Here is a 27,679-nt window from a genome sequence, read left to right as displayed (position 1 = left end):
AATTAACGAACTTCCATCAACTGCCGTTCGTTTCAAGTGCCTTGCAATAGCAGCAACAGGAGGGAGAGAATACGTGCCATTATTTGCTTCTTAATAGCTCTGTCAAAAGCAACCCCACGCCACTCTAGACGAAAATTTGTCCCTGGCTTCCCTCGTTGCGCGCCTTTGCTTATCCCACACCGGCTGAGGGTGGCAGGCAGCTCTTTGCCGGCCCGCCGATCGTCTTAATTCCTACCGACAGAAAAGCGGATTCCGAGCGCAAAGTGGCAATTCGCAACTTTTGATGCAATTATCGCCGAATACGGCAACTTTGGCACCACTGCGTGCTGCCGGTCGCCACGGCAACCGATTCAAGGGGTTGCTGAGTGAGCACCATTACCCCTCGCCACTCTCGCATCCCCAACCCCCGAAAACGAGAGATAGAGAGAGTTGAAGTTGCAGGCCCCACTTCCTCAGCCCCCAGTTGCATGTTTGTGTTCTCTCTCATTTACTAACAGCAGTGCCTCGTGCCAAGTCTTAAAAAAATTGGCAATTCCGTAAGATGATCTATGTTCGAAGTTTTATATTTCAGCAAATTAATTTAACCGTAGTTAAAAAATACTTTTAAGAGTTTTTTGTTTGTTAATTGATTGGGTTTCGCAGCCACAACGTCAAAGAAGATTAATTTTACACCGTTCGTGGCGCAGGCAATTGCAATTATTGGACTGGAGGGCGCCGTCAGATGTCGAGAGCTGGCGATCAAGTGTGAAATTAATTAGAGGCCACTTTGACAGCACACGCAATTAATGGCGCTTGACGCGTCCGTCGCTCGTGCCAGAGGATGCCCGCGGGAACTCTCCCGGTTTGACGCCCGCGCGGCCAGATATCGCTCCAATCCCGACGGGAGCCGCTCTGTTTGGCCTCGCAGTTTGCTTATTTGTGTCCCTGGTGACGGCGAACAGAGCAGTAAAAAGAAAACTTGGACCGAAACGGACGACTTTCGCAGACGATAATGGCTCAACTTTCCTGCACCAGTCAGGGATAAATAATGCATTCTGCGGCAGAGGATGACGAGTGCGAAAAAGATTTTTTTGATAATTAACTTTATTGTTAGTAATATAATTACAGGCTGTTTGCTCGAAATTATTAAGGCATTCTCAGGAGTGTCAAATCGATGGGAGATTTTGGTTACGCCATGAGAAATAAATATTTTCTCGGGCTGTTGCACCTTTTTTTATTTATTATTGAAAATTTATAAAATAAAGGAAAGGTAAAATCATATTATTTGATTCTTAAATCATTGATCTAATTTTCTTTCTCCATCCGCTGGTCCAGGTTCCCAGTCGTTATTTCCAATTATATTATTGGAAGGATTGAGTGGATATGTGGTGATTACTCAGGAAATCGATAACATAGAACACTAATTTGTGTAAATTAATGGACTCAATACCCCGACAAAAACAAATTTATTTTTTTTTTTTATGAAGGAGTTTACCAAAATGGGCTGATTTGTTACTTAGGTGTTTAGGAAGCGCGCTTATCACGCCTATGTACAGTTGTCTCCCTTCCTCACCGAGACAGAAAACACATGGTGTTTGTCTAAATCAAATGTTGCCGAGTCTGTAAAATACACCGTGAGATCCCAATTACAAAACGAGGAATCAGGAGCGGAAGTGGACGTATGCGATGGCGAGATGGTGAAGACGGACCATCGCAACTGCGGCTTTTGCAGGTGTCCGGCGCCGGACGGCTTCACACAGGTGTCCCGCGTAGCCTGGGACAAACTGTCAAGATGGAGCGTGATCCTTATCGGGACGGAGCTGTGCAGACGTAAACTGAACGTCGACACGGATTTCTGCAACTCTGCGTTTTGGATGCAAGGTAAAGGCACACGCGGGTGTTAATCTAAATTCGAGAAAATGCGGGTGATGCAGATGCAGGTGCCACGCATCCTGATGCAAAAAAGAAACGAGGCCGCACGGACCATAGGCTATACAATATTATTGAGCCATATTTGCCACCAAATTTAACCAGTTGTTTAAATTTAATAAACGTATGCAAAATGGTATTGTGTTACCGTCAAGAATAATTTTTCACGTTTCTAATTACGAGCACATTCGTAATTTCATCTTTTTTTTAAGACTTTTGTTGTGTGTGTGTGTGTGTGTGTGTATGTTCTGCAGCAATTTTATCTAATGTAAAAAGTGAATATGTGCGTTAAATTTTTATAATTCTATATAGGAGTTCTTTTTCTTCACGCTTGCATAGTTTTGATATATTAACAAATTTCAAGTTCATATACGTAGAAGTAATTAATATCGGCATCACAGTGTTTGAACTTAATTTTCTTGATCTTCAATCGATTTGGTTCTGTTGTTCAGAGACACTGGCGCACACCAGTCTTATGCTAACGATTTCCGTGAATTTTCATTTCTTCGTCCATTTTATTTATTTCAGACGTCTGATTAGAGAGTGCGAAATTTGGTAAGAGGATGGGACGATCTGAACTCCTTTTGCAGGTTTTTTGATATTTCTTTTGAAAAACACTGTATAATTCCGAAGCTGATTTTCAATTATTTCTTTAAGTCTTGAAGTGCTTGCCCTATATTTTAGCGGGTTGAAAAGCCAGCTGTGATGGACAAGAAGGTACTTAAATTCTCCCTCTTGGGATTTAAGTTTGCGCAAAACTAAGTTAGAACAAGCAGAGTGTTTCGCTCGTGGGAAACTCTCCTTGCCGAAAAGCCGTCACAATCTGTGAGTTCAGGCAGCGTCGCGGAGGGAGGAACAAGAAACATGGGTCCGGCGGATTACAACTTTTAATTGAGTACTCACCGCGGAATATCTCCGATCTTGGGCGCTCGAACATCCCTGCGGGCGGCGGGGTTGGTTCCCACCCACGGAGGCGAACCTGCAATCAAGAGCACACGGTTCAAGAAGTGTATTTGCGTTCGTCGCTCTGCAAAGAGAAGTTTCAAGACACCGAAATATGCGGTACTTGCTCAACTCTGACATTTGATTTTGGGATAAAGGTATGCCGCCGCGCATATATCTCACTTCTTCTCAAAGAGACGAGCGGGCCGTGGGAAAAATCATGTTCGCTGCAGGTGATGCTAATCCCTCTCGCTCGCAGCCAAATTCTGCGGATTTGCACCGAGTATGAGGCGCAAAATATATTTTCATCGATGTACAAAGCTTTTTGCGCAGAAAAGTTCTCACAGCGAATATTTGGCTTACTGCGGTCTGTTTTGAATGTTTGCTACTTTCAAAATTTCACTTACAGTTCAAAATAATTTAATTATTAGTATCATGAAATTTTAAGCTTTTTAAAAGAAAACTGTAAAGAATAAAAAATAATTTCCAAGCCGCATTGGTTTTTTATAATTAATGACATTGACGATCTGCTTTGTAAATGATAAGGAAAATGCGTACGGAAAATGACGGTTTCTGGGAACTCTCTGGCTAATTATTTTTATTGCTGTACTAAAATTGTATTAAAAATGTGATTGAAAGCCAACAAAATGGTCCAGGACGACGGTTGAAGCATGTGAGGAAGTTTACAGGATATATTAAATTAGAATATTTACTAGACACCTACGGTGTACAACAACATGAAATCTACCATTACAAAGTAGAGTTTAAAGGATAGGAAAATTTAAAACGTTGCTTTTAAGGTTTTCTATTTTTAAGCCCTGGTGCATTAATTGGATAATTTCAATGAAAATGTAAGATTTTGAAGCTGCCATAAAAATACGGCACGCTTTTATTAGTAATTTGTATTTTCACACCCACAAAATCGGATCAATTAATTGCATAAATTATACCTTCTTCAAATAACAATCATTCCAAACTACTGAAGCAAAAGAGCAATGAATAATAAATTGCTACCTTGAGTCGATTCACTTTATTGACGTCAAATGGGATTCCCCCGTTTCTTTCGTTATGTTTTCCTTGGTTACGTACTCATCATTTTTAAAACAATTTGGAACACTTTAAATAAATTTACGATAGCCTAGATTTTTGGTCCCTTTGTTAGTTCTGAGTCGTTACTGTCAGTGTGTATTGGAAGTTACCGAGCAAAATAAAAAATAAATTAATCAAATTAATATAACAAACCCCAGGAAAAAAGAAAATTCCTGTATTGATCACATTTTGGGATGGGGGAGATTGAAAGGATAACGTCACACCTGTCGTGCCGGTGATATCAACAGCGGGATAAGTTGGTGCGCTCGGTGTGGATTAAAAAGAGAACACGCGTGATTTACAGCCGCTGCTGCGTTGTCGTCGCAAAAAACAAAACGCCGTGCAGAGCGAGAGCAGAGTACAGCGCAAACGGTGTAAATGTCAAAGGCAGCTGTGGGCGGGATTTATCGCCGAAGAGCCATAAATCCATATTCAAGGAGGATATCATAGTCTGCTCAGGTTTTGCAACGACACGTTCTCATAGCCCGCACATTCGCGAGATCAGGGAGGAAGCTCCGCTGCCAATCACCCAGTGCTCATTGTCACTGCACACGCAACAAGGATTGTGAAACGATCGATTGTCTCTGTTTGTAGCGAAAAATTATGCGTCATTGATAAAATCAAAGGTGACTTTCAAGAAGCTTTCCCCGGTCGAGTAGGAAGCATCTTATTCTAAATAAACATTTACATGCAAAATAATGACAAAAATACAGAGCTAAAACTGTAACCTTTAGAAATTGACTTGTTCCTAACCGCACGTCTTTGATTTTAACAATATAACATGACCTTTAAACAATGAAAATGTTGAAAAATTAAAATTGAAGAAACTATTTAATAAACATTTTTTTGTTGGAGTGCGTCGAATGTCACGTCATAGCCAATTAATATGTACCCATGCTATTGAATTTTCAATCAACTGATTTACAAGTGCACAGTTGATAAAAAAAACCCGAATAAAAGGCCAAGGTTGGTGGCTGACAGTGAGGAAAACTCATTATTTACAAAACAAAATTTAATTTTCCCCGCCTAACAGTTAAAGCGTAATGAACGCTATTAAATTAAACTAACATTTATATTCAATGGCCTTCTCCTTCTCCACCGTTTAAATTAAATTCGATAATTGCAGACCCTATAGCCCAAAATACATAGTTCAATTACAAACGAATTGAATCAGCCTTGGCTGCCAAATTGTCCGAGTCAAGTCGCCAGGGCCACGCAATTATCGGATAATTCGCGCAAACATTATATACAATACTGTTTAGAATTCGTACACTGTGTGTTTTGCACAACAATCGCGTGGAGGCGACGATGATTGCAGCCAATTACGCGCCAAGGATGAAACTGCTGCCATTGTGCGAAAACTTTCTTCTCTCTGGCTAATTTGAATTCAATGCTTTTCGTTCCCAACAAGTCAGTGTCTACAATCCAATTCCTTTCGCAAGTTGTTTAATTTTATTTGCTTTGGAGATACAGTGGAAAGTTGTTAATTCTGAGCTTTGGTTCGTCAAAAAGCTATGTTTCTCTCGTTTTTAGAGTAAATTGTTTTGAAAATTTGATTTTCAAATGGGAAAATATATCAAGGCACTTTGCAGAAATTTTCGATTCTGTGCTTTTAAAATTACTCACGGAGAGATCAAATTAAAACGAGGCCTAAATTCGTGCCTGTGCTAATTTTTTCTGCCTCATTTCCAAGTGAATGTCAGGGAGCACGTGAACCTTTTTTCTGCGCAGCAAACTCTGCTTTTTATCCTTTCCGTGCCTGCTAATTGAAAACCAAACAACAAAAAGCGCGGTTATAGCTCTCTTTAGCATTTCAAAAGGCGCGCATGAGCCTTTTCCCCAGCAGCAGCACCGACTAGCTCTCTAGTCAAAGGCAGCAAAGCTACTGCATTGAGGCGTCCCCTCGTTGATTTCAATTACAATATAAAAAGCAGCGCCCGGCTATTATTTCCGGCAGTAAGTGCCTCTCATTCTTTCTTTTCCCGCTTTGTTCCCGCCAGCTAAAAGCTTTTTCAAGCTGAAAAAGAAAAATTGAAACATGAGGCACTATACATCGTTTGGGAAAGCACACCAGACATTAAGGCGAAATGGAATAACGGCAGCAGGTCATCCACTACACTATCATAAAATGCTCATAATTTGTTTTATCTTCTTTTTTGTACTTTTCCTCTTTTCTAATTGATTTTCACCATCGTCATCACATTTTTTCAGTTTAAATTAAATGCAGAATCCTTGGTATGTAGCAAAAGCTGATAATTTTTTTTCCGTATTACTGCGGAAAACTGCGAATGATAAACCGATCGCTATGCACCAAGGAAGCTGCATTTCATCGAAAATCGAAGATAGAAAATCAACATCTCAACTTAAAAGCGAAACTGTAGTGCTGTAGTGTGCCTTTAAAATCGATTGAAATGAAAAGCGCAGTTCAAAATAATCGCGTAGCGCAAGGAGGAAAAGCCTGGATAATTTTCTGCTTTTCCCGCTCTTTCAATTTTTTCCAGTTTTCATTCGTTTGAAATGGCTTGCTCTGAAAAGGCTGCTTTCCCCATTGAGCCGAACAAATGTTTGCTGCCATTATCTAATCAGTGCATCAAAGGGGTTTATTGAAAGCGTCGAGGCGCACGCCGGGCTACGTTCCATTTATTTTGTTATTTGTGCATGGACGTTCGCTAATGATGTTGTATTTGCTCTCGTGGAGCGTCGAAATTAATTACGCAGTGACGCGATCGACAAAGTTTGCGAATTTGCGCATGCAGCGTTCAAATACGCCTAAATTGAAGTTGGAATTTGATACATCAAACGTCAAATATTTAACAGTTAATTCCAATTGAAAGAGAAGGAGGAGGCTTTTTTGATCGTTTTTGATGCAGATTAATTTGTTTGCGTTTCAGGCTGGCACGGTTGTGTTTCAAAATACGTAAAACCTTCATGTGGCGCTATTGTACTTCATATTTTTGCCTAATATTAATGAAATTGACAAGTACATAAACGATTTACACAAAAGATTGATTAATTTAATTCTTGTTTGCTGATTTTTTTAACATTTCTTATTCATTAATTTTTCCTTTTTTGGAGTGAAATTGATTAAAATTCATTTTTCAGTATGATGAAAATTTTAATTGAAGTCAGGGTCATTTGACTTAATGTTTTGTTCTATTTAATTGGTGCAGTATTTTTCCTACAAAATGAGAGCGACAGTATTCAGAGTTTATTTTATGAAATTATGAAAATATGACCAGCAGTGCAAAAATTTAACCAACAAATCTTTTAATATTTATATATTTATGTGTGCAAAAGGAAACATAGTAACTTAATGTAAGGTGTCTTTACCGATTGCATTTGACACTAACAAACAGCGTAAATGGGTTTGCAACGTTAAACAAAGTAAGGGAATTGAACTTTCAATATCAAACATGATGCTCTTTCATGAAGTGCAGAGGTTTGAACAGCAGTGCAGGAATAACGTGAACAATAAAACGCAATTGCTTGAATACACGCCGACGACTTTCTCGGCTTTGCCACAACAAACATCTGCAGCAGCGAGAGGCAAGCGGCGTCATTATTGTGAATGCAAATGCGAATTGTGCATTCAGAAGGTCAACTCAAGCCTACAAACCGATGCATTGCGCATATATTACTGCAAAAAGGAACACGCAAAGTGTCAGAAAAGTTAGCAGCGTTGGCTGCACTACATGCGCGAGAGTATAAATGTAGGACGAGAGCGACGACAACGACGATAAATCATGGCGGGATGCCTCGCTCGTCTCGCGGCATCTCGGAAATTTTAATCAAACCCGAAGCGAATGCGGATTAAATTGCATATTTGTCGTTCCGGCGGCACCGACGAATAGTGCAGCTCTCGTTGCGCAATTTGCATCGCGCCAAAGTGTTCGGATAATGGTCTGCCCTTGTGCAAAAGAACATGTTTTGCGTCTTTGCTTGCAAAGGGATTGATAGAGGAATCTGCGATCGCTTTGTTGCGGAGGCAAATAGGCATGTGCGCAGTTGAAATGTAGTTCGGAAAGTGTGCGACAGTAAAAGTATCCATTACTGGTTTTACTATTGCACAACCTGTCAGCTAGGAAAAAGTTCGAACGCCTTTTGAACTTTGTGAAACGTTATACATATAGCTGCGATTCATCTTCATTTTTTCCATATCATGATCAGTAAACACCAATGCGTTCCCACAACCTTTTAATTGCTTCCTGAAAAGAAATCGAAAAGGTCTAGGTAATGCTATGAACTAATATATCGAAATTTAAATCCGTTAATAGTGTTGCAAAGACATTTTTATATACATTGCTTTGGGAAATTCTTTTGTTTAGCAATTTTCACTGATATCCTGACGTCTCAGCCGCGTGATACCAGCCGGCGGCTAGCTGAACCAGCATGCAGCCAAATTTTGGGCCGGCGGCGTTGTGAGCATTTTTTCGCGGCCGACTAAATTTTAAATTTGACGTTTGATAGTGCTTGACGAAACGAAGGGCCGGAGACCATTAATATCTCCGTTACTTTTAAATTTTTTCTACGTTTTGACCGGCGGCTGACGTGACTGGTACATCTTACTTAGCCAAAGTCACGGCGTGATCCTGCCTCAGTTTGACTACGGTGATATTGTATTTTGTTATCTTCGTGTTTGTCAATATGCTCCAAAAGTTGTAGACTAATGTAATTCACTATATCTGTTAAACATGGACAAAAAACTTTCTGCTCTTTAGAAAAATGTCAAATATTGAATGCGCAGTAGAGATAAAAGAAATTTACATTTGTTAGCGTAGACACACAATTTTTTGATAGGCAACCGAGGAAAAGATGTGAATATATTGTTTCAATGCAGGAAAAATTGCAGTTTTGAATTAGAAAGAAAACAAAAGGAACTTTTGTTAAGATAAAATAAATCAAGGTGATTTGCACATGTTTTCAAATGGCAATCAACTTAATGATGCAAGAATAGAAACTCTTCATTTCTAACTGAATCAAAGCATCAGTTATTTTTCCACATTAATTGAGTAGATCTCAACTCTCAATCGGTGGATGCGTTTGAAGTTATGCATGTTCTGATCACGTTTAAATTCCAACCAGATTGCGTCTCTTTCAGATATCTCAATCGCAGAGAGAAGCACGGAATCCGATAATTAGCGAGCGCGAAAGGAATGCACCGGCATTAAATGAACGAGAGACGATTTTCTCATTTTCAGCAGCACGACTCTCGACTGATTTACCGCGCGTTTGTACACACCAGACGTTCAATTAAACGTTGCTTGACTGTGCTGCCGGTGGTTTGCAATTAGAACCTGCCAAAATGTCAACCCCGAACAAAACCGGCGCTTAATTAACGAGTTAAGTGGAGCATGCGAAAGAGGAGCCGTTCGAATTCGTGCAAAGATAATGAGAGGAAAAAATAAACAGCACCCACACGTACGTGTGTTACCCGTCTGCAAATGGGAAAAACGAGCAGCTTTGAAAGCTTGTTTGAAAGGTTGATGATGTAATAAATGCGACGCAAGGCGCTCAATTGGAAATTTGCGAGGGCCTGCGGATTGTAACGCAGACACCGCCGCGTTCACGGGCCACTGGCTGCCCGCTTTGACACCCTTGGACAAAAAGGAGAAATAACAGCAGCAGCTTTTTGCCCAAATTGATTCTGGCGCGGAAAACAAAAAACAAAACTTTTGTTTACGCCCGGCTGGACGCAGGACGCAAGCGGAATAACTTTCAGATCGGTGCACGTGCCTGCTGCGGATTATTTTCGCACGACAAGACGAGCTGGTCGCTGTTTTAAACTGGAATAAACATCTCCGACGCCAGCAGAATTAATTTCGTGACCGCTGTATTGAAATAAAGATGGAAATTCAATATTATTCTGCAGTATAGTAGTTGAATAATTTTATTATTTAAATTATTCTGCAAAATCTAGAATAAACCGGATCAATGCTCTATTAAATATTCTTATTTTAAAAAATGTCACTCTCTGCATGATCTGAAAAAAAAAATTATTTTAGAGTAAAAAAGAAGGCTCTCAAATACACAAAATTCTGCGAGGTCGTACCAAGCATTTGACGTACATGTTAACCATTTTAACGTCATGAATTATCAAATAAAACGGTTTGTTTTCCGCTTATTCAAATATAATCAGCTAGAACCTTTGGAGCTGAACAAAAAAGGATTCAACAAGATAGCCGATCTTTGCTCCCGCGTGAAAGCTGCCGGATCAGCTTTATTTTCATTTTTTATGTACATTCTGTCACAACAGTTCAACTGAAAATTATCGTGCAGCTGTAAATAAGCGCTGAGTAATAAATTAAAGAATCGAATTCGACTCCAAACAAGGTTTATCGCGAGCATGTATCTCTGCATTGTGCCTGCGGCCTACACAAATAATTATAAACTAGGTGCTGATAAATTTATGAATATTTAATTTGAATGCAAATATACGCTTTCCAGTTTCTTCGCGGGCATAATTAATATGCAGCCTCGGGAGAGTTGTAAAACGAAATGACACGGGCTTCATAAATAAACAAGTTATTGCGCGTTTCAAAGAACGCATTTTCCATTAGTGCCCGCTCTCTGCCGGGATATATAAGTATAGGTTTTCGGCAAACCCTCAAGAGCTGAGAGCAGAGCTAGCTGCTCAGTCGCTTCCAATTAGGCGTAAAATTCGACGACCCGCTTTATGTCTCTTCGGACCCTTATAATAAAGTTATTTAAAAGAACCTTAATGACGACGCTGGAAATTTTATACTCGTTTTAATGATCTGTTGCTTTTTTCGTTAGCAAAAAGAGCCTTTGCTTTGCCGCTTTGTGCAACTCAATCCCTCGTCTTCTTCGATTTTTTTTCTTGCGTAAATTTGTGCCGGCAAAGACCAAGTGAAAAGGCCAGTTTGCGCTGTGTTTTCGCACCAGCGACGATTAATTAGCTTCAATTTTACTGCCTATCTAGCAGCCTCGGCTGTGTCCTTTGAACGCGAATATTATTTCACTGCTGCGTGCGATGGCCCGCTCGTTTTCAACGGTAATTAAAACAACACTCTCTAAATCATTACGTGTGCCGACAGCCTAATTGCAAGAATTACGCAACTGTTTCATTCGACCCCAAAAGCGCACATTTTTCAAGTTTGAATTATTTTGAGAAGACAGATTGTATTTACGCAACGAGGAATTACCTAATTGCTTCGAAAATAACAAAGAAATGTTTTGCTCGCTGAAAATTTTAGTTTTGTCTCACGGCAAATGAAAGTTGCGTTTAGAAATGAATTTTTATGGTAGGAATGTTTACAAATTATGTAAATATGCGTCTATGTTGCTTCTGTAGTGCGCACTCTTGTTTTACGAGACACAAAGTCACACTGCAAGGTCGACTCCGGCGCTGGAAGGTGGGGAAAATTGCTCCCAACTGTGTCTCAAAAGCGCAATGACAGGTTTCGCGTGCGTCGCAGCTCACATAAAATTGAACATTATTATCGAGTGTATTTTCCTCGGAGGAGCAAGAGAGAAATAGCGTCAGATGATAAAGCCTAAGGTCACGACAGCGGTCTCTGCGGCGATGTGGATCAAGTTGCGCGCAGATTAATCATCGCTCGCCGTAATAAAATAACAAGTCGAGCATGCTATAATGAAATTATCGTATTTAATTTACTTTTCAGTTGCGCAAAAAAGCCGGGAAATTGCTCTTGTCTCGTTTGCGATGTCAATATCGAGTAGATTTTTTATGAAAATTCGATCAGAGTCACGTTACTGATCGAACGAAAGGGTCTAGTAAACAGACAAGTAAACAGAAAATGTAGGAAAAGTAAAACATGTGTACCCCAGAAATATTTGACGATGAAAGTAATAAAATTGAGGGCAGATGTGGATCGATTGTAATTCATAAATCCAGTCTTTAAACTGCCAAAAGCCGTGCCAGGGCAGATTTTGTACAACACGTTTTTCATTTCACGACTGACGCCGTCGGGCGTTTATAAAAACCTATGAAATTGTTTCAAGCGTGTAAGTCGTGCTGATATATATCCCCGTCTTTCCGGTTTATCTCACTATCTACGTCGAAATCCGTGATGAATTTTGCACGTATTTCCAGTTTCCTCCAACTGACACGTGGAATGCAGCATTCCCAAGCTTGTCAGTAATAAATGAGATAAATTTTCTCTACAAAGATCATTTTGGTTATTTAGACTTCAATGTAAGCAAATTGATATCATCATTTTTTTACTTTGTTTCTTGCGTACTGAAATTATGCGATACTACATAGAAAAATTACGTTTGAGAATTTAATTTTAAAAACAAAACATGTTCTGCACTTTGCATAATTTCCATTTGAAGAAGCCCATCATGGTAAAAGAAACACCTTGAGTTGAGTAGACTTAGCTGTTTTTTGTGTTAATATATTCTTATCCTCAGCTGCATATTAAGAGGGTTTAATTCTGTCAAGGAGTGGTATTTATATTTAGATAGAATCCTTTGACGGCAACATTTTGTGGAGTTTACATCCAGAATAATTTGCATTATTAAAACGTCGTATTTACTCTGTGGCTCATAACTGCGTCGAGGAAAATAATAATAATGAAACGACAGACCCGCGATGTAAATATTTATATCCATGCAATCGATGGTATCATTCGCGAATTCCCAGCTAAACCGAGCTCGTGCCGGGCTGGAATTCACAAAGTTCACCTGGCCGCGGGCACATCGACTGACTGCTCGTTATCAGCAGCTCACCAATTTCTGTCTCTCAGCGGTGAAAATTGATAAAAAAAAAAATAGTGCTTCACTCTGTTCAGGCAAAATCAATTGTCGACGCGGCGACCAATTTATATGCAAAACCGTGCCAGCAAAAGTTTCCACACAGAAATATTGGCGTTTTTCATTTGAAAAAGCAATGTAAAATCGCAGGGTTGTGTAAGAGCGGTAAATTATTTGAATTGTCTTTCTAGACAAAATGAAAAAAGGATTTTTAACTGCGAAATTCAACGAAACTCCATAGAATTTGCTTCAAAGCATTTTAATTAAAATTTATTTTTAATTTTTGTGTACTACAAGGCTTGGACCGCTTTTTACTCGTGAGTTGATCATTAATTTGAAATTAACAAAGTGCGTAAAAAGCGTGAAATTCTTGTCGCAGAACACGTTTTGCAACTATCGGCACTTGGTTCGCATTCTTTGTAAGTTGAGTCACGCTTTAATAGGCTATTTCTCACATCCCTTTCGGGTCCAAACACATACGCAAACAACCGATATCGCTCATTCTCATCTCTGGTGGGAGATTGATGGCCCGCGGAAAAAGCCCGGACGGCTGACCTTTTAGTGGCCGGTCAGCCCCGTGACCCGCTTTTGCGTCGCGTAATTTAATTCAGCCGCGAAGAGCGAGCCTTGTATCTTCCACGGTATAATGACCAATGGTCTCTATCTCGCTCGTAATTATCTTTTTTGCATTGCAAAATGTCGAAACGATTATTGCGTGCGTGCTTGTATGAGTGCTTTCCAAATATAAGCGAAAAAAAATGCGGCGCCGACGGCCGCTCTTTCACATTTAATTATATGTACGCACGCGGACAAAGTGGCTGTTTTGAAGCCGCTGTTGCAAGCATTATTGTGTGATTATCTCAACGAGTCACCGCAAAACAACCGTGCGCACGCTTAAATCTTTGGAAAGCGGCCTGGTTAGCAATAATTTTTGTTTCGGCCTTCGATAATTGTAATCTAATTTTTTACCAGGGGCTATGCTAGTTATCCCATGTGTTAATTTACAGATTAATAAAATCATTCTGTCAGAGTTCTTATACAAAAAGCCAGAAATCAACCTCGGTTTAGCATGGATTTGAGCTAAAATTCAATATATTTTGTATATAGTCTATTGCAAGACATTATTCTTGGATCAGAAATTAAAGACTTTTGTAAAGTTTTGCTTGCCGTCTGAACGGTTAAAAATTGTTTGCGCAACCTTCTTGTAAAATTAAAGCCAAAAAAATATAAAACTTTATTTGCAATCATCAAAATTTGATGTTGATAGGAGCAATGCTGGGAAAATGGGTACAAAAATAAAATAAAATCGGCCTTAATTCCGCTGCAAAAACTTCGCATTTCATTTAAAACCATATTTACTTTTATTTAAGCAAAATGTTAGCTCAGTATAATTAATATTCGTCTAATGCCAGTCACACAGAATAATGCGTGCCGGATTTTGCTATTCAGCGCGACAGGTACAAAATAAAGCAAAGGCATACTTTTTGCTGCCATACCAGTCGGGCGCAATTTCACCTGGCCGGTGGTCGTTCGCGGCTGAAATATATATGCAGCCAGATATGGAATTGGGTGCGTAACAATAACTCAGCGGCCGCTTTCTGCTTGGGACAAATGTGCCGGCGCCGAGTTCGGCATGATTAAAACGACATCATCATTAATTAAACGCGGCCGAGAGTCGTTTAGCCGGATAAAAAGAAAAGCCGCGGGACAAAATAAATGTGTAGCGCTTGTCGCCGGTCCCTTTATTAATTGGACTCGCGCGCGCCCGATACCATCTGGATTAAATTTAAATGCGCGTAAGACAAACGCAGATCTGATTCGCGTAACGAGCCTCATCAATCACGCCGACAAACGAGATGTTTAAATTACAAAGGGCACAATTACAACGATGCGACCTCGCACATGCAGCTGCTGAAGAAGTGACTTGTTCTCGCCGAGCGTAGCAAAAATAGCGAATCGTAATGAAGTGTTTACCTATAGGGGGTTGATTGGCTCGGCACAGTTGAGATCGAATTTGAATTTCAAAGCCTTGATCGACTCCAGAGGCCGTTGAATCTGTCGAGTTGAAGGTCTGAGCTGAATAATTATCGTTTTCCACTGAACTGATTTCAATATTACCAATAGAATTTAATTCTGAATTGAAAGCTATCGAGTTGAAGTTAATCATTCAGGAGCAGAGGCTATTGATTTTATAGCTTTTTTAAACATTGGAAAATGTTTGTTTGAAAAAATAAACGTAATTAATTGGAGGTTTAATGTCATTTTAACCGCTGTTTAGTTCCGTAAGAAATATATCTGTGGTGCTGGTTCACTGAAAAATTTCAATTTATTTTATTCAAAATTGAAATTATTGCAGATCATGCTAAGCAACTATAACCACCGCCCCTATCCAGAATAAATAATGAAAAAAAAACATTTGATAGTGTAATATGTTGAGAAACACATTAAACATATTTATAAAACTAAAAATTGGCCTATATGAAAGGGTGGATTTAGAACAAACCTTGAAAATCCCTTTTGTCTTTTTTTTTTTTTTTTTTTTGCTCTTTTTATCCCTGTCCGAGGACCGGAGGACCGGGAAGGGCGCACTGCATTCTAAAAAAATTTTGTGTTTTTATAACACATCCCTCCAGCTGAATTAGAAATGAAAATGTTTTTATATTTTTTATTTAAAACAAAAATCCAGTGATCTACAGTATTTATTTTGTTTTCCTCTTACATTTTTAATTTGCAAAATTAATGCACAGAAACCAATCCATAAAAATCCGCTCTATTTCCAATCATCAAAGAATTACGTTTCACCGAGGGTGAAAATTTCTCAATCAACTGATTCAGCAGCGAAAGCATTTAAAACCAATTGCAAATATGCATTCCTAGAGTAGCTCACGCGCATTCAGGAGTGATTACTCTAATGCACAGTAATTCCGCTGACATAGCACGACCTTCAGTCAGGCAAGTGCACTCTCGTGCATGAAAACCACGGGCAATAGTAAATAATAATGTGCCCGCGATCGGGTTACTTCGCCGCTCGGCGTAATTAGATTCTTTGTGTGGATGCGGCGTGATTAACGGTGGCCTGTCACGAAGCCCATTCTCCGTATTAGCTTGGGCAAATAATCACGTAACAGACGCGGGATATTTGGTTTATCAAAAAAGAAGGCTGAAAGGGCCTTTGTGAGGCCGAAATTCTTTTGTCACACGTGCGCGCATCTCGTTACGTGCAATTTGCCCAAAAAAGACTCGACTCTTTTTGCCTTTCAACGCGCGGCCATTGCCGAACACTCGGCCAATTCGGATTTGAATTATCTGCGGCTCCGATCACGCTGATCCACTTTGCCAGCTGCGCCTTTTGATCGCTGCGAGCTGTGGTCAACCGCCGAAATTGCACATTAAATTTTGAACGTGAAATTAGCGTGCAATCACCAGCCGCGCAGATTGGAAATCGCGTTTTCAACATCAACTGTGCGAAAATTGCACATTCCAATTACACTTTGGCCATTTTATATGCAGCCCTTGGGCTAGATTGAAAATTGTTGATATTGCACTGCAATGTAAGAGAACTTTTTATTATTAAAAAATTTTTATGAATGGTATGGGATTCCTATAGCTTCAATGAATTTCGCGTTTTAAAAATATATTCATAACTTTTTCTCTTTTTTCCTATATTTCTTGGAAGTTATGCTTTAAGTGTACAGCAAAACACATTTCTAGAATTAGTTTCTTTGACCTAAGAGGGTTGCTACTGTGAAGTGGATTTATTTTATCGCAATTTTAAATTATAATTTTTATTTCTCTTAGTCTGCGTGGTCAGAAACTATAATCATTTGAATTTTTTAGGTTTATCTAACAAATAATCAGGTTATTTAGGGAAAATTGATGATAATTTAATTTTTTGATGATTTCACGTAAGGAACACCTAACTTTAAAATATCTCGACTCAACTTAAATTCCCTCGAGCAAATGGAACGCAACCAAATAAAATCGTTCTGCCCAACCCATGAAATAAATTTACATCCGTACGAGCATAATAATAATTCATTTTTTCTTTTATATCAGCAGGTCAGACAATAATTGCCTAAACCACAACCTTGGCTGCAACTCATTGTCTCTGCAGAACTTTCGTTATTATCACGTACAGCGCGGAGGGCAAACATGAAAACTTTTACTGCGCGAAGCATGTAATTACCAGGCGGCGCAGAATTTCATCGAGTTGGGTGTGTCGTCCGGCTCGATGTGAGAGAAACTCGAACGAGCCAACGCAAAATTTGATCAAATGTTGCCCCGTTCTCGTGTAATAACGATAATTCAACGGCTGATGATACGGCAATTAATTTACACACTGCCTCATCAGCTGCAAATTGCAACTTGTTTCTTTTGATGGTGGGCGCGAAATTTAATTGGATGTGAATTTATGCCACTGATGCAGCTTTTCAATTAGATACACCCACTCGCTGGATCATACTGATGGATTACACTTTCATCTCGGATAACGAGGCAGTAATTACTCTGGAATTGTAATGGAAGCAAATATCAAATTGGCGAACAAACGCGGATGGTGTGATCTATGATGGAATGGCAAGGGCTAAAATAATTACTAATTTCACTGAGTAAGAATAAATAAACACAAAGTGTGGATTATTATTTATACTGGTATAAGTTGAAATTAATTATTTGCAGTATTTTTCCTTAGGAAATTTGAGAAATCGTAATACAAAAATTGCTGAGCCACTGGAGGTTTTTTGCCTCAACGCCCAGAAAATGGTAGAAATTCAAGTTAAAAGATTTTGAATTAATAAACGTTATAAGTAAAATAAAAAAAAATGAGGCTTGAGATGAGCATTGATTCGCAAACTTATTCTCAACCGTGCTGAATTATAATAACATTTCTTGAGAAGAAAAACCTTTATGGCCAGCAAGGTTATTACTTTAGGATTACTGACAAGTAAGCAGTGGAATAATTTACCCCTTTAAGAACGTCCGTATCGATTTTTTCCCGTCTTAATTAAAAAATCATCTGTGGCTATAATTTTAGCGTGTGTGTGAATGTGTTTTAGCATAGGCTGTTTACGACTCGACTAACTTTTGATTTTCCAACGTTTCAACGACTTGATCGCTTGTACATTTTGCCTTTTTTACACTTTTTTATTCCCATTAATGTATATGATCCAGTGGAAACAAATTAGTTGGCTAATTAATTAATTAAAATCATAAATATTAGATCACAGGCCGGCTCTGCCGAACATTCGGAGGTAAATAGATATTGCGAGTGCAGGCAAATTTGAGTTGCATTTTTTTTAAATTGTTCGAGATTAGTTTCAAATTTTATATTTGTTCAAAACGATTAGCAAAAATTAGGTTCCAACCGTGTGCTAAGGTCGAAATAATTTAGACAAAATAAAATTTAAGAGCACTCAATGAAAATGAAATATACTATGAAGCAAGCAATTTTCTATCACGATTTACTGCTAAATCCTCCCAAAATCCCTTTCAAACAACCAATATCTATATCACATATCTTTTTGTTGCTTGCAGGTCTGGCCGATGTTGTTTGTTGTTGTTATTAGTTGGCCTCGCGCGCGCAAAATTGGCTTTGGATATTTATCGGTGCGCAAGATATGAGCATGCAGTGTGCGGGTGGCGGCGAACCGAACAAGCTGCGAACAATGCCTCGTAAATCACATCGGCGAGGCAAATTTCGCACGTGCACGGGTCACTATATGCCTTTTCCCTGCCGAACACGACGCTTTGGCCGCCGACTCCTTTCTCGTGCCACGCCAAGCTGCCAATATTAATTTATTGTAACTCGCTAATGGACCAATTAAAACTCGTTCTGTCTTGTTTTTTTTTATCACCCCCTGGGCAAAAAGCGAATGAAAAGTGTTTTGTGTCTAATATCCATCATTTTGCGACAGTGGGTGGAAAATTTCCTCCAGCACATGCTTGATTTCCCTGCTGAAATTGTCGACGGAATTGGATTTCCACGCACTATCTCGTCCGACTTCCACTTCAAGCGACGGCCGTGCAATTACAAGAGCCAATTTCCTTATCGATCACGCGCGAGAAAAGGCGCCAAGGAGAAAACGAAAGACCATTCGACGTCCTTAAATTAAACAACAGACGTGCTCGCTGCGACTTCTGAAAATAATTAATCCAGCTGATTAATTAGATCACCGCCCACCCGTCGAAATCGGCCTCGCTGCAATTAATTGATGCCGAACGTGAAAATAATAAAAAAAAGAAGAGGAGAGAGACTGTTATGCATAAAGCGAGTTGCTTGCTTGCTAACTGACCGATTAAGGCAGCGACGCTTGCATAATTTAATCGAGCACAAACACATGCACACGGGAGCTGCTCGGCGCACAGATGGAAAGTAATTAACATGTCGTGTTCGTGTGAAGGCTCTCGCTTTTATGCAAATCACCCTTGCTCGACTGCTTGCTTGCTCCCCGATATATTGCATTTGCATAAATGGCGATGTTTTGCTCGCTGCTAAACATCCAACAGGGTGGCCCGTAAGGTTACTCTGACGGCGAGCAGCCATTTCCTTTATTGCCAGAGTGGGTCTAATGGTAATAAGTAAAACGAGCTTTATTAAATAATAAACGTACCACAGAATAATTGTCACACAGACAAAGGAGTTTTGGGTTAAAGACAAAAATGTTATAATTCAATTTAAATGCAGTGAAATTTGCATACTTTCAATGTCTTAATTAAAATATACTTTTTTGAGTTCCGTCACAACTTTTTAAACGTAATAATTTTTATCAGTTTAGTCTTTGATGGCTCTATCAATGAATAGGAAATAACATATTACAGTTGCCTGCATGATAAAATACGAAAAATACATTTATAACTCTCCAATAATCTCCAAAACATGCGGAAAATTAATTAAAGAAAAATTAAAAATATAATTCAAATCCCCATCTTCTTAAAGCACACATTTCTTCATAAACTTACGTTTGCTCTTTACTATTTCATTGAGAAAATAATAAAATAAGATATTAAATAAATGGGACACGGTACGCAAATGCAAAACGAGTCGTTTGCACAAAAGATGCAGGTGCTCCTTTTTCCTTGATCTTTTCCACCGTCATTAATTCACTCTGAAGCACTACCACTCACTCGCAGTAGCGTTTGCACGTTTTCAGGTAATTGATTTCGTATTAAAGGGCACTTCGCAATTATTATAATTTTTCCTTTAGCTTCAGGCGCCGATTCCAATCAAAAGCGAGCAGCATGATGAATCACATTAATATGCATTCACGCTCGCAAGACTTGCTTAAAATGCCATTAAAACGACGGGAATGGTAATTATTTCACCTGAGGCGCACTTGTTGTTGCTTAAAATAAAACGTTTCGCTTGTTATCTCTCAGAAAAAAATACTTGAGTGAGTTGTTTTTCAGGCCTGCGTGCTTTTAATTATCTACAAAAGACGTCGAGAATATTCTGTTGCTGTAAACGTTAGGGATTTTTTTTTAATATTTTTTAAATTTATTTTGCAAAGGTTTGCAGCACCTATAATGCTGGTGTAATGGATTTTGAAAAGTTTAACGTTCAATACGCTTTGATGGGATTAATTGCAAAGGAAAAAAGTGGCAGAACCTGATTTCATCTTGTTGAGAACTGCAAGAAAAATGGTGGTACGATTGGTTCTTTGAAATAATATTGGTGCGAACCGGATTCAGAGATTAAAATACTAATGCTTCGATCCACTCGCATTCGGGCGACACGATTTGACGTCTCAATTAGCCGCCTAATTGAGATAATCACGTCGGCCGCTTTCTAGACACCATTTCTAAACCTCTGATGGTTTGCTTTTCGCGGCTCGGCAGGAGTCTGTCAATTAATTAAAACTGCTCCCACGACAATGAAGCCGCGATCGCGATATGCAAAGCAGTCTCCGAGCGAAAATTATCAATTCGCAATAACCTGTAATTGCTTTTAGATTTCGTACGCGATTTAGACAAAGTTGGAGGCGGAAAAATAGTGAACAGCCAGCAATTATTACCGGTCGAGCAGAGTAAAAACGAGAGCAGCACTTTTAATTCACTTGTCTGCTGCTTTTTTACTGTTCGCCTCCCACGGACTGAAACAGGTTAGAATGCTAAACGCACGCCGCCGAAAATTATTTGATAATTTGCACCTGCCAGACTCATTTTTAATTGTGGTTCGCCGGCAGGGGTCACTCGGCAAATTACACTTCCCTGGGCTGTAAACACGCAAATCAGGTTTGTTCGCAAAAATAATTAGGGCTCAGCTTGGAAAGAGAAGCATTTCGAAACAGCCAATCGAATGTTTGACGAAATAATTTTATTATTTTGGCTCGTATATGGTTCATACTTGTCAAACAACCCCCTAAAAACGGTGCATTTGTGCAAAAAAAAAAGCTTTAGAAAATTTAGCTTTATTATTTATTATTCATCATAATAAATTGATTTTTTACTAACACTACTGATAGATATAAAGAAAATCAACCGCGAATGATTGATGATTGTTTCTGCTCATAGTTTTTTCGACAATGCTCTGTTGTATTTTTCCTCTGCAAACAACCTAAGCAGACTTTAGAATTTCATACGAGGCTAAAATAAGTTGAGCTTTGCTCTGGACCGGCAGACATAAAGCGCGAAATTATTGCGGATTTTGCGCGCGGTTGGGAGAGCAAAGCATGAAAAATATTGTAGAAAATTTTTCAAGCTCGCCTTTCCCCAGCGTCCTGACGTTATATATCATACTTGTGTTACGGGTGATTCTCTTTTTTCGCTTCAAATTTATGATTGCACATTAGCCACGGCTATTTGGATTATATATAAAACACAAAACTTATATTTCAAACAAATTTTAGAGGAAAAGAGTGATATAGACATAGAGGAGAATGAAATAAACTCGTTCCAGGCTGCTTTAATAATAACCAAATTGTTATACAGATTTAATAGAGAGCATTAAAGCTATTCAATGCCAATCCATGTTTTGTCTGTAGCCTTGGCTTTGCTAATTGCTTAACAATGTCTTGCATATAATCAGCATAAATACACAATTATCCGACCAGGCGGTACCAGCGGATGATTGGTTTTAATCAGCGTGTTTATTTTTAGAGCAACAACCTTGTTCCACGGCCGCATGCGGTGTCGTGGAAATCTCGGAGAGTTTGCACCGCTGCACCACTGAAACAAGGAATTTCTCGAAGTTTCCTCCGACCCTGCTCCACGCGTGTGGCAAACCACCAATTTTCTTAATTTGTTTACAAAAATCAAATACGAGCAGTTGCGAGGGAGGCCAAATTGATTGATAGAGGTCAGAGGAGAAAAAAATTACGAACAAAGTGCATTGTGTGCTGATCGACAGTCGCTGCATAGCAGGGGAGAGAAAGGGTTGTGTGTGCGGACGCGCACTGAACAGCGATGCAATTAGGGCCCGAGGTCAAATGTGCTGCTGCCTCTGTGCGTGCAGTATAAACGGGAAAGTATCGGTGCGTGCTATCGTTCGAAGCAAAGTGCAGTGCTCGTGGGGAATATCGCTCATTTAGCGGGAGAGGGCTCCGCGGAATTTCATTATCGCTACGTGCTCCATCACAGTGCAGCCCCGCACGGTTGCAAAAAGGAACATCGCATGCCACGGAGGAAAATTGTGCACAAAGGTTGATGTTCAGACTCAGAATCATATTATTAAAGCTCTAGATAATTTTAAAAAGTTAAACAACAATGAAAAAATAATTACGCGGCTTCTACCTCCGTGGATCAAAAAGAAAAATCTTCAAAGAATTCAAGCTCGAAAAATTAGCCTAAAGGAAAAAGTCCCATCACAGTCAAAGCCGCTTTTTACTCCGTCTGATGTGTGTTTATCTTGTCATAACAAGAAAAAAACACACAATGCAAACTCGATTCGCGTGCAACAAAGCCCAATTACTGTGTGTTCTTCATGACTAAATCGAGGCGGAGGCGGAGGATCAGGTTTGCACTCTCATTTAAAAATACACCAAGCGAGTGAATTCCGTCAGCAAAACATCTCCGCTGCCGCAGGAGTTGCTGCTGATGCTTTTCTTTTTGAAAATTTCATGCATGCACGTGCTTCTGTTACACACTTGACGTCAGCGCGCGCGGGTTCATTTTTTGCAACTCTCACGGTGTATCCGCTTTGTCAAGCAAACGAGAGAGTAAGTGCCCTCTCTGAATGCATTATTACTATCATTTCCTGCAGCCGGTGTGTTTTGCGCCGAATATAAAATGAGCTAACACATCACGAGGCTCCAACGTGCGTCGTTTGCTCTCGTAAAAACTTCTACGCACTTGGCTTTATATTGGTTTGCATAAATCAAACACGATGAAGTTCAGATTGCTACATGGAAACAGTTTGTTTGGTGAAATTTGTCGCTTCTAGCGGCAGTGTTGGTGGCTTAAATAACTGTGGAAACACAATAAACTAATGAAAAACGAAAAACAAGGAAAGGGTTGCTTCCTGCCAGAAAGTTTTCGGGTGTGGGCGACCAGAAGAGCATTTGTGTCACGCGGGTTGCCTAGCTATTTTCCTCCACCAGTATAATTTAATTTTGTTGTTTTCAAAGAAAAATTAAGCCTCTAGATCATGATAAATATCGCTTCCTCATTTTTAGCAAAGGGAATGAATTTATGAAAGAAAAAATTAGTATGCTGAAATAAAATGCCACCCAAGTCTTTTCCTGTCTATTGTTGTTTCCTTATTCCCGCTTCAACTTGACAATGAGATAACCATGGAAGGAAACAAACTTAAATTTCCTGTTTGAAAAATCGTTTAAAGAACTGAGTCAGTGTGTCGGAGAATAAATTTGAGTTGTAAATTTAATGCAGACATTCAAATGAAATCACAACAGATTTTGTGACGCACAAACCAATATATTCAGGTCAGTTCATGCAATTTTTATCAGTGTGAGCAACACTACCGATTTTTTTATAAATAAATCTTATCAATTCAATTGGGACTTGTTGCGCGTTTCAAATCTGTGCAATTCCAAATCAAATTAAAACTTTTTTAAGACCTTAAATTTTATCCCTGAAAACAGGGAGAATGATAATGAAAATATTTTCAAGTTTTTACATATTTTGTCCGTCTCCGATTAGAAAGCAATATCCGCTTTGCATTACCACTTAAGTTCCGCCGAGCCAAGCGAGACGGAGAAAAAAACGCAAACTCACTACTTGGTGAAAATTCCCTAATAATAATATGACTCGGCCGCAACGCGTGCGGTCGCTCGTTGCTTAATAATTAAACACAGCGGGCACTAAAAACAAAAACAAAAAGCAATGGGCCTATTAGGCGAGCGCCGGAGGAACAATCAGCGAGAAAAGAAGACGCGGATCGCGCGTCTATGTGTGTGTGTATGTGTCAAGGCTGCTTTCGCACACACAATCGGCCAGATCTGCGTGTGTTGCTCGCAAGGAGCGAGTGAGTCAGTGAGCACGGCAGCAGGAACGCCCACCTGTAGCCCAGCCAGAGTCGAATGCGAAAATCGGCTGTTGCGTTCGGGCAAAAGGGCCTGCCGCTCAATAAATTCAATTCGGGCCCGGCACAAGGGAGGAAAAGGGGGCGATGCCGCGAGAGCCCCCCTTTCGAGTGTGGAGGCACTCACCTATGGTTTCTCTGATGGCTGTCATGAGAGCAGAAGATGCTGTCGGCTCGGCGCGCCAGGGTCCATTGAGGTTCGCGCCAGCAGCCTAGCACATTTGCATCTGACAACGACTGCACTGACACCACGCAGGCTCTCGCTCTGGTCGTCGCCTTGGACGCGGCAGCAGCAGCAGCAGCAGCAGCAGCAGAGCATCCACTTGCGGCAGCACGACGAAGCCGCCGCCGCCACTCCAAATTAAAAAAGCATCACTCCAACCTTGCGACCATGTTCGCCTCCGGTGGTCGATCGGCCTGAGTGCGCCCACCGCACGCCATCTCGCACGCTGACCCGCAACTATACCGCTCTTGGTGCTCGTGGAGAACACGCCTGCCGCATATGAAACCGGCGCGACGCATCAGGAGCCCTCTCCTGAACCTCCTGTGACGACCCTTTCATGGAGAAAAGAACAGAAGCGAGGCGATTGACACATATACCCTCTAACCTAAAATGGACAAGAGTACTTTGTAAATCACAACTTGTTCCTTCATCTCTGCCAAAATCTGCACTATTTTCGTGGAATTTTGGCAATAAATCTTTTACAAAGTTGCCCTGATTCACAAATAGATTTTAACAATCGTTTGTTTCCGCAGCACCTATGATTGATAGGTTAATGGTTTATGACTGCCTATGTCTATAGATTCAATCGTGCTGCATTAGTTTCTACATGACGTGGATAAATCCACAAGTTTGGCCAGCAAAAATCGGTTCAGCTAGCTGATCAAAGTTAAAATGGTTAGCAACCTTATTATTTTCTACTGATTTACAATAGCTAGTAAAAATCCGGTATTGAAGGCCAGCAAGTCAAAAAATTGTAAAATAAAATTAATTTCAGACGCTCTCGTAACATAATTATACCGGCTGTTTCGGACCCGGCGTAGTTTTTTCTTTATAATTAAAAAAATGATCATTATTTCGATTATTTCAATCACAAATCAATATTTTTTTGTCTAAAATTGCCTTAAAATAAATTACCAGCTATAGCATTTTCAAGCAATCAGGACATAAGATCTTGACGATTTTTTTTCAAATATTTAGAATCATTTTAAAATCTACATTTTGAAAAAGGTATATTTTCATGATATTTTGTCTGTCAAATAAACAGACTCGAGCTTCTTTGTGGATTATCTTTGCACTAAATTATTATCACTCTCTTGAACAGAAAATGTTTACTGAGTTAATGCGTAAATTTATTGGCATAGATTTTTCTCGTAAATGACGAGCTACCCTGATTATCTAGAGACTATAATGCTTTTGATACATAAATTTGTGGCTAACGAACTCATCAAAAGTCTCTGAAATTGGCCCAGAGTTATTCTGGTCCTGTGTTAACAGTCAAATATTCAGTGCTAAAAAGACTTTTCACGGTTTCCCTTAATTGAATTGTAAAAGGAAGTAAACTATCACTCCAGCGCGATTGAGGAATGTGCAAATACTTAGATAAACTAATTCAATTCTAAAAATACGAAAATAAAAACTTTTTCTTAAGCAGTGAAAAAGAAAGCAGTCATGCAACTCTTTATTTTACGATTGTGTCATCAGAAAATTTATCAATTTCAATCCTACAAGAGTTAAATTTAAAACGCAGTCATAATTCCACGGCACTTGCCGCGTGTTTATGTTAAGGATAAAAAGGAAGCAATCATCAAGCAAGCCGATACGAAAGGGTACTCACCAGCGACGACGAAGTCATTTGCGTCGAGGGACGGGGTGCGCACGTTTTTGCGAGCAAGCACCTCTTCGCGGCTATCTCTCGAGTGCTGCTGCAGCCATTGTCTCGAGCCGACGAGCAGCGTGTTCCACGCCTTGGCCAGGTACTCCTTGACGGCGGCCTCCGCGATCAGTCTGCCGAGCAAGAGCACAACTTTGAATGCCGGGCCAACTGGAACTGGGCGGGCGGACAATAAAACGCAGGCTGACGGATGTCGAAACGAGCAGGGGTCGTCCCCGACAACCAACCTCCCTCAATATTGATCTGGCTCGATCGATGCCCACTGCCTACATTGATATTTCTGACAATAATTCACGTCTTTTCCGGCCCAGACAAATGAGTATGAAGAGACATATTTGGGAACGATTCTTTGACTTCATTATTATTCTCAATTTAAAAAGTCTAAGCCTTTTCTTTTATCAAAAGGAATAGAAAAAAAATCAGATTGTTTAAAGAAACAATAACTTCATGAGTGATGAGCTTAGAATAAAAATGGAACAGATTGGAAGCAGATGATCTGTTTAACGTTTTAAACATAAACTACGTGATAAAATTTACAATTTTGCTTGTTTATTGATGTTAACTCACGGGCGCAGTAATTATTTTAGAAAACAAATTTTATCACTGACAATATTATAGCAAAAATATTATTTGAGTTGTTTTTTAAAACAAAAATTCAACGGAAACTAATTAATTTTAGTTAAATTTTATTATACTTCTCATTAAATTTACGACATAAATCTGGCACAAAAAGGAATATTTAAAACTAAGGAAAATTTTAATTGAGTAATAAACCATATAGTAAACAATGAAGATGAATAAAACTATGCCACTTGACAGTTCAATATTCTCTATGAAAAGCGGTATTCGATTAAATGGCACTGGTCTGGCGTTATACCTAGGAAAGAATAACAATACAGAGATTTCTTCGCGGCGCATTTCCTCAGCGGGAAGCCATATAACCCTTTTGCTTACTTTTCAGTAGAAAGATTAGCCGCAAAGAGCAGGTCGAAGTCTGCCTACATTTTTTTATCATCGAACATTTTCATTTTCTCCTGTTTCAATCGACGCACGCGGCCGAATGTCAAAGTGAGTTAATTATCGAGTCGATACGACCACAACAAAGAGAAGCCCAAATAATCTGATAAAGCTCGTCATGAAGGCGAAGTGTACCCTCGCAAACCTCATGTTTCGGTCGCGGCGGCGAGCGCTTGCAAAAATGAGTTTTCGCTCCGATCTGATAGCATTGTTGACAGCCGCTTTTTCGCGTAATCCGCATGTACCGCGACACAAACAAGAGTGCTCATTTGCATGTGCGAAGCCGATTACTGACTTTCCGGCTTGCACTGATGCGTTATTTTGCTGTCCGATACGATCAGGAAACCACTGAAAGGTAAATAAATACACAATATCTTCCAAGTGAATCGATCGCTGCTTTTTAGTATTTATATCTAGAGGGAACAATAATCTGAAATCCTAAAATTAAAATTATCTGTGACAACTTTTCTAAATGAATAGTATTTCAGCTGCATATTTGAATAATTACTTGGGTCTTTGATATTCACCCAGAAAACGCATATATATTTTCTCGACCAAAAATAGCAGCAGCTATACATAACGATAATGCTCGCCGCTGAATATAGCGCTTGTTCCACCC

At 39.6% G+C, this 27,679-nt stretch overlaps 1 protein-coding gene across 1 annotated transcript in view; it reads right to left on the bottom strand.

Annotated features, from left to right (window-relative positions):
• LOC135934960 (calcium/calmodulin-dependent protein kinase kinase 1) overlaps nucleotides 1–27,679 on the bottom strand; it is a 62,786-nt gene that overhangs the window by 34,028 nt on the left and 1,079 nt on the right. Inside the window, exons 2-3 of the mRNA XM_065476959.1 lie at nucleotides 25,987–26,156; nucleotides 2,812–2,887 (exon numbers count right to left, since the gene is read on the bottom strand). Of these exons, the coding sequence (XP_065333031.1) occupies nucleotides 2,812–2,887; nucleotides 25,987–26,156 (246 nt within the window). The remainder of the gene's footprint in view (nucleotides 1–2,811; nucleotides 2,888–25,986; nucleotides 26,157–27,679) is intronic.

Source organism: Cloeon dipterum, chromosome 2 (genome assembly GCF_949628265.1).
Source record: "Cloeon dipterum chromosome 2, ieCloDipt1.1, whole genome shotgun sequence".
Classification (NCBI taxonomy): domain Eukaryota; kingdom Metazoa; phylum Arthropoda; class Insecta; order Ephemeroptera; family Baetidae; genus Cloeon; species Cloeon dipterum.
Note: the sequence above shows the minus strand (reverse complement) of the source record. Positions and strands in the feature narration are given on the sequence as shown.